The following is a 14,973-nucleotide window of genomic DNA, read 5'->3' on the forward strand; positions in this document are numbered from 1 at the left end:
ATTTATGGACTGGATCCAGCTTTATTGTAGCTATATATAGAACTGGGTGTGGGAAGGAGGTGTTCATGCCTCTGCTCCCATAACAGCTTCTCTTGTGTGAAAATATCAAACTTGCTGACTAAATAGACAGAGACGTCTGTGGTATACATTTTATAATCCTTTATATTCTGGCCTGACCCCATTCAGCAGGGCCCTTCTATATAGTATTCTGTGGAACTGCCATGAGAAGTAGACAGCAAAGTTGCAATTTATGTTCCTAAATCACTGTCAGATTATTTGTTGTCTCTTGAGGTTAGTGTTACAATGCCTTTTTACAACCTGCCAAAACATAACTGTAAAATACAGACTATAAATAAAAGTTAAAATAAGCAAAAAATGGTAAGAGAACAGCTGCCTGATCTTGATGAATACAGATCACCGGGACTTTATGGATTACATCCCAGAGTTCTAAATGAGCTGGCAGATGTCATCTCAGAACCACTGTACCACATCTTTCAAAAATCCTGGAGCAACAGGGAACTACCAGAGGATTGGAGAAGAGCTGATGTGGTTCCCATCTTCAAAAAAGAAAGAAAAATACCCAGACCCAGGAAACTACAGACCAATCAGCCTAACATCAATGCCTGGGAAGATATTAGAAAAGATAATAAAAAACAGATCTGTTTTTTCTAGAAATGAGTAAAGTAATAATTAGAAGTCAGCATGGATTTGTTAAAAACAGATCATGCCAAACCAATCTTATTTCATTCTTCAACTTGGTGACTAAATTAGTAGACCAGCGAAATACTGTGGACATAATATATACATAGACTTCAGCAAGGCATTCAACAAAATAGACCACAACCTACTTCTTGGTAAGGTAGAAAAAAGTGGGATAGATAGCATCACCATCAGATGGATTCATAACTGGTTGGCAAACTGTATTCAACGAGTAGTCCTTAATTGTACTACAACTACATTGAGGGAATTAGGCAATGAGGTACCACTTAGGCCCAGTCTCTTCAATATCTTTATAAATGACTTAGATGAGGGAATAGAAGGGCAATTTACCAAATTTGCAAATGATACTAAACTGGCAGGAATAGCTAACACCCTAGATGATAGGCTCAAGATCCAGATGGATCTTGGCAGACTTGAACACTGGGTCCTATCTAACAAAATGAAATTCAATGTAGAGAGAAGTAAAGTCTTACACTTAGGCAAGAAAAATCAAAAGTACACATATAGACTGGGTGAAACCAGGCTTAATAGCAGTAACTGTGAGAGGGATCTTGGAGTCTTAGTGGACAACCAGCTAAATATGAGCCAGCAGTGTGCAGCGGCAACCAAAAAACCAATGCAATCCTAAATTGCATTAACAAAGGGATACAATCAAGATCAAGTGAGGTACTAATACCACTCTATAAAGCCCTAGTAAGACCACACCTAGAATATTGCATCCAGTTTTGGTCACCACACTATAAAAATGATGTTGAGACTTAAAAAAAAGTGCAGAGAAGAGCAACCAAGATGATTAGGGGACTGGAGGCTAAAACATATGAAGAATGGTTGCAAGTACTCAGCATGGCTAGTCTAGTGAAGAGAAGGACCAGGGAAGACATGATAGCAGTGTTTTAATATTTGAGGTGCTGCCACAGAGAGGAGGGGGTTAAGCTATTTTCCAAACATCTGAAGACAAGACAAGGAATAATGGATGGAAACTGATCAAGGAAAGATTCAACCTAGAAATAAGGAGAAATTTTCTGACAATGAGAACAATCAACCAATGGAAAAGCTTGCCTTCAGAAGTTATGGAATTTGTATTTGTATTTGTATTTAAGTTTATTTATATGCCGCCCTTTTCCCTGGGGGGACTCAGGGCGGCTTACAACTTAAAAAAAGGGGGGGGGGGAAACAAACTTTTAACATATAGAACAATACATCATTAAAACACAACATTCATACCATTCAGGCGGGTTGCAATCTTTAGCCCCAGGCCTGACAGGAAAGCCAGTTTTTAAGGGTTGTGCGGAAGGTCTGGAGGGTGGTGAGGATACGAATCTCCACGGGGAGATCGTTCCATAGGGTCGGAGCTGCCACCAAGAAGGCTCTCCTCCGCGTGGTTGCCAGTCGACATTGACCGGTGGATGGAACTCGGAGGAGGCCTAATCGGTGACATCTAATTGGTCGAATGGAGGTGATTGGCAGTAGGCGGTCTCTCAAGTACCCACATCCACTACCATGGAGGGCTTTATGGGTGGCAAGTAGCACCTTGAAGCGTATCCGGAAATCGACAGGTAGCCAGTGCAGCTCGCGGAGGATAGGTGTTACGTGGGTGAAGCGAGGTGCACCCACAATCGCTCGCGCGGCCGCATTCTGGACTAGCTGAAGTCGCCGAATACTCCTCAAGGGCAGCCCCATGTAGAGCACACTGCAGTACTCCAGCCTAGAGGTCACAAGGGCACGAGTGACTGTTGTGAGAGCCTCCCGGTTCAGGTAGGGGCGCAACTGGTGCACCAGGCGAACCTGGGCAAATGCCCCCCTGGTCACAGCTGACAAATGGTGTTCGAAAGTCAGCTGTGGGTCCAGGAGGACTCCCAAGTTGCGGACCCTGTCTGAGGGGTGTAATGTTTGACGCCCCAGCCTGAGCGATGGAATACTTGCCAAATTGGCGGGAGGGAAACACAACAGCCACTCGGTCTTATCCGGGTTGAGCACGAGTTTGTTAGCCCTCATCCAGTCCCTAACAGCTTCAAGTCCCTGGTTCATCACGTCCACCGCTTCATTGAGTTGGCACGGGGCGGACAGATACAGCTGGGTATCGTCCGCATACTGGTGGTATTTTATCCCGTGCCGCCGAATGATCTCGCCCAGCGGTTTCATGTAGATGTTGAAAAGTAGGGGAGACAGGACCGAACCCTGCGGCACCCCATATGTTAGGGGCCTAGGGTTCGATCTCTGCCCCCCAACTAACACCGATTGCGACCTGTCCGAGAGGTAAGAGGAGAACCACTGCAAAACAGTGCCTCCCACCCCCACCTCTCGCAGTCGTCGCAGAAGGATACCATGGTCGATGGTATCGAAAGCCGCTGAGAGGTCAAGGAGAACTAGGATGGAGGCATGGCCTCCATCCCTGGCTCTCCAGAGGTCATCGGTCAATGCGACCAAAGCGGTTTCTGTGCTGTAGCCAGGCCTGAAGCCAGACTGGAATGGGTCAAGATAGCTAGCTTCCTCCAAGGCCCGCTGGAGCTGAAAGGCCACCACCTTCTCAACAACCTTCCCCACAAAGGGGAGGTTGGAGACTGGACGGTAATTGTTAAGGACGGCTGGATCCAGAGATGGTTTCTTCAGGAGGGGTCTCACCACCGCCGCTTTTAGTGCGGGCGGAAAGACCACCTCCCGAAGGGAGGTGGTAACAACCGCCTGGATCCAGCCCCGTGTCACCTCCCTGCTGTTAACAACCAGCCAGGAGGAGCACGGGTCCAGTACACATGTGGAGGCACTCACAGCTCTCATGGCCTTGTCCACATCCCCAGGGGCAACATCCTGAAACTCAACCCAGCGATGGTCTACCAGATTATCCCCCTGTGCCTCAGCTGGACCTGCAGAATCAGAGTCCAACTCCGACCGAAACCGAGCAACTTTGTCCGCCAAGAACTGGACGTACTCTTCAGCCCTACCCTGCAAGGGGTCCCCCGTATCCCTCCTAAACAGGGCGGCTGGGCGCGACTCGGCGGAGGCAATCAAGGTGGCAATGTAAGATCTTTTTGCCGTCCTAATTGCCCTGATGTAATCCTTGATGCACGATGTTAGAAGTGCTCGGCTCGATTTGGATCTGTTGGACCTCTACAAGTGCTCTAGGCGTCTCTTCCGGCGCTTCCTCTCCCGGAGTTCCTCGGTGAACCAAGGAGGCCTCCTGGATCCACAGCCTTGGAGCGGCCGTAGTGGCGCAATCCGGTCAAGAGATCCCGTCGCTGCCGAGTTCCAGGCTGCAACCAGGGTCTCCACCGGACTGTGGGCGAGAGTATCAGGAATAACCCCAAACTCCATCTGGAACCTCAAGGGGTCCATAAGTCGCCTGGGGCGGAACCATCTGGTCGGTTTCTCCTCCCTACAGCGGAGGTTTGGCCTCCGAAAGTCAAGCCTCAGTAGGCAATGGTCTGACCACGACAGGGGTATGATCTCATTACCCCTCAGACCAAGATCACAAGTCCACTGCTCCGAGAGGAATACGAGGTCGAGCGTGTGACCCGCTGAGTGGGCTGGGCCCCGAATTACCTGGGTCAAGCCCATGGCTGTCATGGAAGCCATGAACTCCTGCGCTCCATCAGAGTGTTCACCGAGCGAAGGCAAATTCAAATCCCCCAGAACCATAAGCCTGTGGAACTCAATCGCCAGCTCGGCTACCGACTCGAGGAGCGAGGGGAGGGCTGCTGCAACGCTGTTGGGAGGCAGGTACGTTAACCAACTTCACCAGCAGGGACTCACACCCGACAAGCTCCGGAGCAGGGATCCTACGAAGTGCTAGAGACTCTCGGATAACAACAGCCACACCTCCACCCCTTCCCTGGCCTCTTGGCTGATGAAGCACCTGAAATCCTTCTGGGCACATCTCTACGAGGGGGACTCCTCCCTCCGGGCCCAGCCAGGTTTCAGTAATACATGCCAGGTCTGTCCTCTCGTCTAAAATTAAGTCCCGGACGAGGGGAGCCTTGTGAACTACAGACCTGGCATTTAGCGACAGCAGCCTGAGACCAGGGTCCTGATTACTCGCGCCATCTGGCCTTGGAGCGGGACTCATAGGGGCGGAAGGAGGGATCTCTGTGACGTAGCGAGCCCTCCTTCCCAGGTAATGGCCTGCTTTAAAGTCCCCGCCATATCTGCCCCTCCCTGTTACGACCATAATGCTCCGGCCCACTCCCATGTCCATAGTCCCCCCAACCACCCCAGTGACCCCCGCATTCCTCGGCAGGTCCTCCGAATCAAGCATACTCATTCACTCACCCAGGCAGTCCCCACGTAGTAGTTAAAAACACAGAATACAACAATAATGATAATAAAAAGTGGGATCATTCACTCAATTGCATACATATCACAAACATATCCCATACAAAGCAAGAGAAAAGGAGAGAAAGAAAGAAAAAAGATAGGTTGCGCAGCTGTTAGGATGCGAGTTTAGGCAAAGCCAAATGGCTCTCAGTGTTCAAGATGGTTAGAATAATTAGCGTCCAGTTATGGTCCAGAGAAGGTATACAGGGGAGTAACTCGTGTCCCCCTCTTCTACAGATCTGAAAGGGTCCAAAGAGTTTGGAGCAATTGAGGGAGGCAGGGGGCCTTCTTCCACAGGCGCTGTCCCAGATAGAGCCCCAAAGGTAATGGCGGGTGATGATGGTGATAATGTTCAAAGCCAGGTGGGGGTGTGCCAGCAGGTCTAAAAATCCAGAGGCCACGGCTAGAGGAGGCAAGATGTTGAAATGCCACAGTAGGGAAGCGCTAAATGGCAGGTGGAAAACACAAGGGGAGACCACGAGGCCGAACAGAGAGAACAGAGAGAAAACACGTCCAAAGAACCATCTGACTAGGCAGGGACGGAGGAGGAAGGAGGCAATGCTGGAAAGGAAGTGAGGCCGAATAGGGAAGGAAGCCATCCAGAGAGGCCGACGCAGCATCTGGGAAAGCCAACCATCCAGTCTGCCCAGTCCCAACACTGCTTCAGATCGTTCTCTCTCCCTCTGGGGCGATAATAGCCCAGTGCAGCCCCAACAAAGCAGCCCAGTAAGCAAGGTAAAATCATCAGAGCTGCCGAAAAACGCCACTGCTGCAGCCGACGTGGCGCCCCCCCCACTGCCGAGCAACACAGGCAGCTCACAGCACACAAACCTCCGAAGTTGTGCAATCCGCGGTCGCCTAGAAGCGGCGACCCCCGCAAAGGTCTGGGCTCAACGGGTCCCCTGGATTCCGGACATCCCCAGGCCCTTCTTCGAGGTGCGAATTGTTTGTTTTTTCGAGATTTTTTTCGGCGTTTGCTCACCTCGTCAGACCGGAGCAAAACGCCTGGGAGCCATTTCCAATCTCGCACATGAGCCAAATAGTCTTGACAAATGGCCTACAGAAAGGTTCAATTTTCAGCAACTCACACGGAAAAGCCTCGGCACTCCTGCCAGCCACGGCATTCTCAGGTGGCTATGATAGTTGTCAGTTGGCTATGATAGTTGTAGCAATCAAGTGAGGGGACCCCCCTCCTGGCAGCTGGGCTATAGTGGTCTTTCAGGCGCCGCTCACAGCAATCACGATGCTCCCAGCTGGTCTAGAGTCCCAGCGAACAAATAACACCTCAGGCAAAGTCTCCCAGTCAGCTGAGCCGCATTAGTTTTCACAATGCCGGCTACAGCGTCTTCAGCGTCTTTAGCACCTTTAAGCAAAGTTCAAAGAATAATGCCACCTCACACCCGCCCCAAACACCTCGAGCACTCTCCACGCTAAGGCAGGAAACAGCCCAAACTCAGCTCGGCTCCACTCCTGCTGGGAATAGCCGTCCGTGCGAGGGGGGGGGGGGGGAAAGACGCCCAGTAAGCCGAAGGTCGTTCGTGACGCAGTTCGTAAACGCCGAGAATGCTGAGGAATGCTGAGGAACGCCGGAATCCGTTTCAGAGCCTCTGGATAAGCCCCTGGGTAATGCTTTTTTAAATTCGCTTACCACTCCCAGGCTCAGCCCAAGCTCTTCTCTTAGATCCCCCACTGCTTAGATCTGATAAACAGCGGGGGAGGGTTCAGTTCAGGACAGTTGAACGCTCTTCTCAGCCGGAGCGAAAAGCACAGGCAGCCATCTTCCCAGCGCAGGCGCAACCTGTCCTAACCAGAGGCCTCCTATTCAATTCTGGAGTGAGCGGCAGCTTCATCACTGGAAGCTTTCAATTTGTCAGAAATGGTGTAAGCTCTCCTGCTTGGATGGGTGTGTGTGTGTTGGACTAGATCATCTACAAGGTCCCTTCCAACTCTGTTATTCTGTTTTACTAAATGCAATGGAAGCAAAACTGTTAATAATATAAATAGTCTTCAGACTAGAACAGAGAAATATGCTTCTTTTTCTCTCTGCCATCCTGTGAGCATATATGTGGCAGAAATTTTGGCAATATAATCTATAGATTTTCCCAAAATTCAGAGGAAATGTATTCTATCAAATGAACACATATGCAATTACAAAAATAAAAGTGCATTTTTCCTATTTTCGTTCAAAATAAAAATCATGGTTACATATTAGTTTGACATTCTAGATTGGAGGAAACAGAAAACTATGGCTATAGATGTTTTGATCTAATATTTCCTAACCTAAAGAAGAAAGAATATTGCATATGTATATGAGAAAAGTTCACATAACTTGGTTAGGTGAATACACTTGGTATTTACAGGGAAACAATTGTATTCAGTTACTGAACACAATCTAATAGACCAGTTTTTCAGAATTGCTATGCTCTTTTATAGATATGCCTCAATGCACTGAATTTCAAGGTACTTTAATGGCAGAAATTTGGGATTTTTACATTAAACTATCATTGTACTTTGCATTTTTTTTCAGCTGAATTTAATTTGATAATAAGGTGAATTCAGCAAACATGGATTTAATCCCCCTTTTAAATATATAGATATAGATATATAGATATATATATATGTAATGAATTTTTTTAAAAAAAATACTAACCTACTTGCTTTTTGTCTTTCTCTTTACATGCCTTATTCTCATTCTGTCTCCTTCCACTTCCAGTTTCTTCCTCACTCATGTCTAGTTTTTCTTTACCTTCTCTGTCTCTCTTTACAGGTTTCTTTAAAACAAAGTAAGAAGCTTATCTATTTTGTCTATCCTAATAGCAAGTATTCTTTCCATCATCTACTACTTTTGCATTACTTACTGTTTTCACTTTTCTCCTTATGTATATTCATTAGTGTTTGACTCATTTTGAGTACCTTTCTTTTATGATATATAAATGGAGGGAAGGAAAGTGGAAAGGAAGGAAGGAAGGAAGGAAGGAAGGAAGGAAGGGGAGGAGGGAGATCTCATTGTGCCCTGCCCCCTGCCAATTCTATCCCCTGCCCTGTGGAAGGCTGCAAGAAGTTCCCATCTCAGCTCCTGTCATCTCTCTCATTCCTTTTCTTCCCCAATGTCACAGCCTGCCTCTATATCTTCCCCCTCACCGCCCCCTTGCAGCCTTCTGTGGTGATTAATTTTTCTTTTTTTCAGTCTATTTTCTTTTGAAATAAACCCTACATGTCAAGATCCAGCAGCTGCCAAGGTCCTATCCAGTACCCCAGAGATCCCTGCCACCAGACACCATACCCAGGCCCTCAGCTATCTACCCTTCTATCCTTCCTTCCTTTCCACTCTTCCTCCTTCCCTTGAAGGGTAAAAATGGGAAGCCCCACCGCTGTCTGCCTGTTGTCCGGTCTGCCTGGAGCCACTGACAGCTTTAAAAAACATAAGCTGCGGAGCAGCGCCTTCTTCCCCCCCCCCCTCTCTGGCCTCCCTGCTGATGGAGCTGTCCAGCCTCATGCCACCCTGTACCTGATCCTGCCTGCCTGACACCAAATGGGCAGTTGACCTCCCACTCCATGCCAGAAGCTGCTTTCCCCCATGCTTGAAGCCATGGGGGAAGACCACCCACCACTTCCTGCCTGTTTTCTGCTCTGCTTATAGTTGCTGAGCATAAGTAAAAACAAAAGCCTTCCCTTACGTTGCTTCTAGTCATGGACTCCGCTCTCCCGCCCCACCCCACCCTGATCCTGCCTGCCTGACACTGAACATGCAGTTGGCTTTCTGCTATACACCAGAAGTTGCTTTCCCCTGTGCCTGCAGCTGTGCACCACCGTCATTCAGCTGCTGTACCTCCCTCATAGCCCCACAGCCCCTGTAAATCACCTATTGCATGCATCATGGCTTCTGCCTGCCACCCAATTGGGTGGTGGCTAATTGTCCCATTCTGCCAAAGGCAAGACAAAGACAAACACTGTATTGGTGAATGGGCCAGGGCAAATGGCGTGAGGGTGGAGGGCCAGAGGCAGGATAAATGGCCAGGGAAGGGCCAGCAGAGGAGAAAAGCAGGCTGTAAATGGGCTGAGGCAGGAGACTGGAGGTGAACGAGGTGCAGCCAAGGGTGAGAACCAGATGGTCCCATTCTGGGGAGAGGTAGAGCAGAGAAGGGTAATTAATTCAGTAGTCACATTAACACATTAAGCTATATGTGCTTTGGAGAGATTTTGTGAGTTCATAAGACATAAACTAGAATTGAATTCAGACTTACATGAAGTAACATGAGAAACTGAATACTTGAGTAGACTACAGAAAACAATTCACAAAAGCCATTATTATTATTATTATTATTATTATTATTATTATTATTATTATTATTATTATTATTATTATTATTATTATTCAATTGTATCACAGCGGCCAGTTGTTTCGCCGGATTTGGCATTGGTTACTAGTCGGGCCCCACCCAGGGGCCTAGGACGTCGTAACGTATTTTCGTAATATGCGTGCAGATCCAAGCAGTGCGGCTTTTTGCATTTGACTGATGGTGATTTTGTCAATTTTTAACTGTTTTAAATGTAATTCCAGTGCTTTTGGAATAGCACCCAGTGTGCCAATTACCACTGGAATTACCACTGCTGGTTTGTGCCATAGTCGTTGAATTTCAATTTTTAAGTCCTGGTATCTTGCGATTTTTTCATGTTCCTTCTCGGCGACCCTGCTATCACCTGGTATTGCGATGTCTATGATTGTGACCTTATTTTTCTCAACCAGTGTGATGTCTGGTGTATTATGCGCCAGTATTTTGTCGGTTTGTATACGGAAATCCCACAAGATCTTGACCATCTGATTTTCGGTGACTTTTTCAGGCTGATGTTCCCACCAGTTTGTTGCTGTTTTAATATTATAATTTTTGCACAAATTCCAATGGATCATTTGTGCTACTGAATTGTGCCGCAATTTATAATCAGTCTGCGTGATTTTTTTTTTTTTACAGCAGCTGAGTATGTGATCAACAGTTTCATCAGCTTCTTTGCAAAGTCTGCATTTGGCATCATCAGAGGATTTTTCTATTTTGGCCTTAATGGCATTTGTGCGGATAGCTTGTTCTTGCGCAGCCAGGATTAGTGACTCTGTTTCTTTCTTTAATGTACCTGTTTTTAACCATAACCAAGTTTGTTCACTGTCCACTTTATCTTTTATTTTTTCCAGAAATTGACCATGCAGTGCTTTGTTCTGCCAACTCTCCATTCTTGATTTTATCACATCTTTTCTGTATTCTTGTTTTGTCTGTTGGGCCTTCAGTAGATTTTTGTTCTTTACTTCGATTAATAGATGTTCTTGAGTGTCTTTTAAATAATCAGCCAGTGCATGTTTTTCTTCTTCAACTGTTTGCTTCACTTGTAATAATCCTCTGCCACCTGATTTTCGGGGCAGATATAGTCTATCAGTATCACCACGTGGATGTAAACTGTAGTGCATTGTCATTAGTTTCCTGGTTTTTCGGTCCAAAAGGTCCAAATCAGCTTGTGTCCAGTTAACTATGCCAGCTGTGTATCTTATAACTGGTATTGCCCAGGTATTTATGGCCTTGATTGTATTTCCACCATTCAATTTAGATTTCAAAATTTTCCTAACTCTGTTGGTGTACTCTCGCCTGACAATAGTTTTTACTTCTCCATGCTTGATGTTATCCAACTGCAGAATGCCTAAGTATTTGTAGGCTTCATTTTCTTTGCATTTAATTAGTTGGCCATTGGGCATTTCAATTCCCTCAGATGCAGTGATTTTGCCCCTTTTTATGGATACAGTGGCGCATTTTTCCATGCCAAACTGCATTGAAATATCGGTGCTGAATACTCGGACTGTATTTGTCAATGATTGGATTTCTATTTCTGACTTTCCATAGAGTTTCAAATCATCCATATATAGTAAATGCGAAATTTTTTCAGCTTTTTTGGCTGTTTGGTAGCCTAATTTCATTTTTTTTAAGATTACTGATAGTGGGATCATTGCGATGATGAAGAGAAGAGGTGAAAGTGAATCACCCTGGAAAATTCCTCGCTTGATATTAACCATTCCGTAGCTCTCATTCCCTACTGCCAACTCAGTTCTCCATTGTTTCATCGCCTTTTCAGTAAAAGATGTAATATTTTTGCTAATGCCAGTTGTTTCTAAGCATTTTATGATCCAACTATGTGGCAGTGAGTCAAATGCCTTTTTGTAATCAATCCAGACCATATTCAAGTTCGTTTTTCTGTTCTTACAATTTTCTAATATCATTTTATCAATTAGAAGCTGATCTTTTGTGCCCCTGCTCCTTCTTTTGTTGCCTTTTTGCTCTATTGGCAAGATGTTGTTTGTTTCCAAATAATCCATCATGTTATCTGCAATAATGCCTGTGAGTAATTTGAAGGTTGTTGGTAAGCATGTTATTGGTCTATAGTTTTCAGGTGTTGTTCCTTTAGTTGGATCTTTCTGAATCAAGTATGTTTTTCCAGTTGTCAACCATTCATCAATTTGGCCCTTTTGTAAAATTTCATTCAGTTGCCTGGCCAATATTGCATGTAAACTGGTCAGATATTTGAGCCAGAAACCATGTAATTGGTCCTTTCCAGGTGATGTCCAATTCTTTACCTTTTTAACTCGATTTTTGATCATCTCAGTTGTTATTTCTAATACTTGCATTTGTTTGTTGCCAATGCTTTTCTCAAAGTCATGTATCCACTTTGCTTCCTTGTTGTAGTCCTTTGCATTTTCCCACAATTCTTTCCAGAATTCAACTGTGGCCTGCTTTTCTGGTTTTTCACTTTTGGTGTCACCATTCACATTAAGACTTTGATAAAAACGCCGTTGGTCTGATCGAAATTGCTGATTTTGTTTATATTGGATGATTCGTGCCTCATATCTTTCAATTTTTCTAGCTGTTGCTGTTATCTGCTGTTTTACAATCTCTACAGCTTCATTGATGTTTCTTGTATCCAATCTATATCTTCTGATTAGCCAATCTATGATTTTGTTGTTTTTAAGCCGTTGCTCATGCATGTTCTTTAAGTTACTAGCATCTGCCCTTAATTTTTTGATTTTTTGTTCTAGACGGATTTTCCACTTTGGCTTTGATGCTTTTTCTGTTGTGTGACTAGGTACTTTAATTTTAATGCCTAGTTCGCTAGTGACTATTACAGCTGCGCTGTACATTAACTGGTTTGTTTCCAAGATGGATCCCGGTTCAATTGTTGAAAACACTGCATTAACCATTTTCATGATAGGGGCCAAAATTTTCTTAGGCACAGTTTTTAGTGATGGTAAACGTAGCCTTTCCTCATTAAGCAGAAAATGCTCCATGATCTTATCCTTCAATTCTTTTTGTTTTTGAGTTAGTTCATCAGTTGGTTCAGTGGTAACTGGTTCTAGTGGTGGTGATGTTATTTCCTCCCTGAGAGCTTCTTCTGGGAGTTCTACTATAGTGTCTTTAGTTGTGTCTTGAATATCAGTTATTTCCGCTTGTGATATTGTTTTTTGGGTTTTGCAATTTGCCTGAATTTCCTCATGTTCAACTTCACTAAACACTTTATTCCGTATAATAAATCGCCTTTGATCTGCTAGTCGTTGTTCACTAACATTTGAATCTGGATATTGTTGTTTCCATAATTCATACATTCGCTTTAAATATCCTCTTTTTTCTGGCTCTGAGTTGTAGTAACAGGCCATTATGGCACGGTTTTCATCTGCACTATATTTTTGTCGTTTTGTTGGCTGGTCCACTTGTAGCCCACTTGTCGACGGATGTCCAGGGACCCCAACATCCGCCGCGGCCCTTGTTAACCCGCGCGACGACCGATGCAGTATGGAATTCTTATTTGTTTTTTTCACCATATTGTATGGGTTGGCGAGGGTTTTTTTACGGGACCAGATGCCAACCTGATCCCAACCTTCCTCCTTTCTCATCCGGGCTTGGGACCGGCAACGGCGGATTATTATTATTATTATTATTATTATTATTATTATTATTAAATTTTAAAGTATCATGGTAAGAAAAACCAGTACTTTACTTAGGGGGTCCCTGATTAGAATGCTTTTGGAGAAAATGTTGGGCTTTATGAAATGCTTTGTTTTGTTTTCTGTTATTAATTCTATTTTAACCAAAAAGTAATATCTAAAAAAACACCATGGGAATGAAAAAGCTGTGATTTGCATACAATTCCCTTACCTTTTAAACCATTCCTTATTCAGCTTCCCAGTTCTTTTTATGCTATCTTTCCTTCTTTTCTTGAACTCCCATTAATTTTACTTTCAGATCCCTTAATAGCTCAATTTCCTTTTCTTCCCCTTTCATTTTTGGACTAATTTGTTCACTACTGAACTTGTAGGGAGTTTCAAAATCACATGTTCTGTTCATTCTTTAATTCATTATATGCTAGCAATTTATTATACACTTCACTGTTTTGTTTCATTATTCCTTTCTTGTTGTTAAATGAAGTGTTAAATTGCAGTACACCTTATTACCAGTTTATAGTGATGGCAAACTAATGGAGAGAAATAAAGGCATTGTTGATGCTATCCTCCTCCTCCTCCTCCAAGAACAATTGTACAACTGTGAAACGCCGTTTCAATCTGCCCATCCCAACAGAAGGAATAGGGCAGCACATTCCAGGTCCTGGTTCTTAAGCATTGCCATCTTGGAGTCTTTGGAAGTATATCTTTTGTGCTGAAACCTCTGCCTAAGGTATGCCTTTTCCTCTGAGAACCGACAGGTCCCATGTCTTTTGTCTTTCAGGAAAGCCCTTAAAACCTGGCTCTTCTCCAAAATATTGGAATAGGACAAAGATGAAGCTGGGATGAGAATATGGGCTACAGATAAGTGGGGCTATGGTGTCAGCTTTTTTTTTTTTTTTGCTTTTTTGTATTGTTCTACTGGTTGTAAGCCTCCCACAATTGATATATGATGGGAGGCTATACAAATGTTTTAAACAAACAAAGAAACTGAAAACCAATATAGCTTACAAAAAAGTCAGCATGTAGTATTTACAGAAATGAACAGCAGTAAACAATGATCTTTCACAGAAATGTTTGTATCAAAGTTGGAGTCTTTATTTCTATCAAAAGTGCTATTATATATGCCAACAAAAACTGCATTCTTTTAAAATGAGGCAGGCATTTTGTGCCTTCTTGATGGACTTTACATATCAGTCTGGTCTATTAAGTTGCAAATCTTATTTTCTTGCAGCTATTCCCGCTATTTGTAAATTCTGCATAAGAGTCTCTAAAGATGGGATGAGTATCATGTTTCTAAAATTTGCTACACATTTAACTGGTAAACCACAAAACAATCAAATTTGACTTTTAAATAATGTTCAAAATTTCAATCATTATTTTACATATAACCTAAAGTTAGAACAGAAATTACAGCTTAGAATGACATTCACAATTACTAACCTTTGCTAAGTAAGCTTCCATTCTGTTTTTTGAGGCTAATGCAGTTCCATTTGTGTTCAGGAATCCTCCTCCAAGGTTAAGAGATTTATTTAATGCTAAATTGTTGCCAAGATTTCCCATCTGAACTGTTTCCAGGATAGGACTTGAAGAGAGGTTTCCACTTATAAAGCTGTTGGCAAGTAAAGACTTGTTTTTGTGACGCTCATAATAGAGTTGAGTGTTGGCTTCTCCTAATTTCGCATTAGCTCTGCAAAAGATTTGGAACAAATCAACAGTTAAGCAAGATATAATCTTAGAATAACGATGCACTTAATTGCATAAAAAATCAGAACTCCAGGCAAATTGTAATGTATCTCTAACCTGTTCCAAAAATGTATCTATCCAGAGCGTATGTACCTTAATCAGTCTAAATAGAAGCCTCATTATTGTGTTCCAAGTTCTGGAACGGTCATTAAAAATCAACACTTGTTTTTTTCTCTATTGTCCTAACAATTTTCTCTATCCTCCTGTGCTAAAGTAAGCTGTATGTCCAGGCA

General features: G+C 43.9%; 1 protein-coding gene across 1 annotated transcript in view; it reads right to left on the minus strand.

The window, feature by feature from the left end:
• The window catches only part of ANKRD26 (ankyrin repeat domain 26), a 100,070-nt gene that overhangs the window by 8,876 nt on the left and 76,221 nt on the right, over positions 1-14,973 (minus strand). Inside the window, exon 36 of the mRNA XM_087723646.1 lies at positions 14,438-14,684. Coding sequence (XP_087579772.1) covers positions 14,438-14,684 — 247 coding nt within the window. The remainder of the gene's footprint in view (positions 1-14,437; positions 14,685-14,973) is intronic.

Source organism: Thamnophis sirtalis, unplaced genomic scaffold (assembly GCF_051295495.1).
Source record: "Thamnophis sirtalis isolate CommonGarterSnake01/CBP01778 unplaced genomic scaffold, rThaSir2_p1.2 scaffold_9, whole genome shotgun sequence".
Taxonomy (NCBI): domain Eukaryota; kingdom Metazoa; phylum Chordata; class Lepidosauria; order Squamata; family Natricidae; genus Thamnophis; species Thamnophis sirtalis.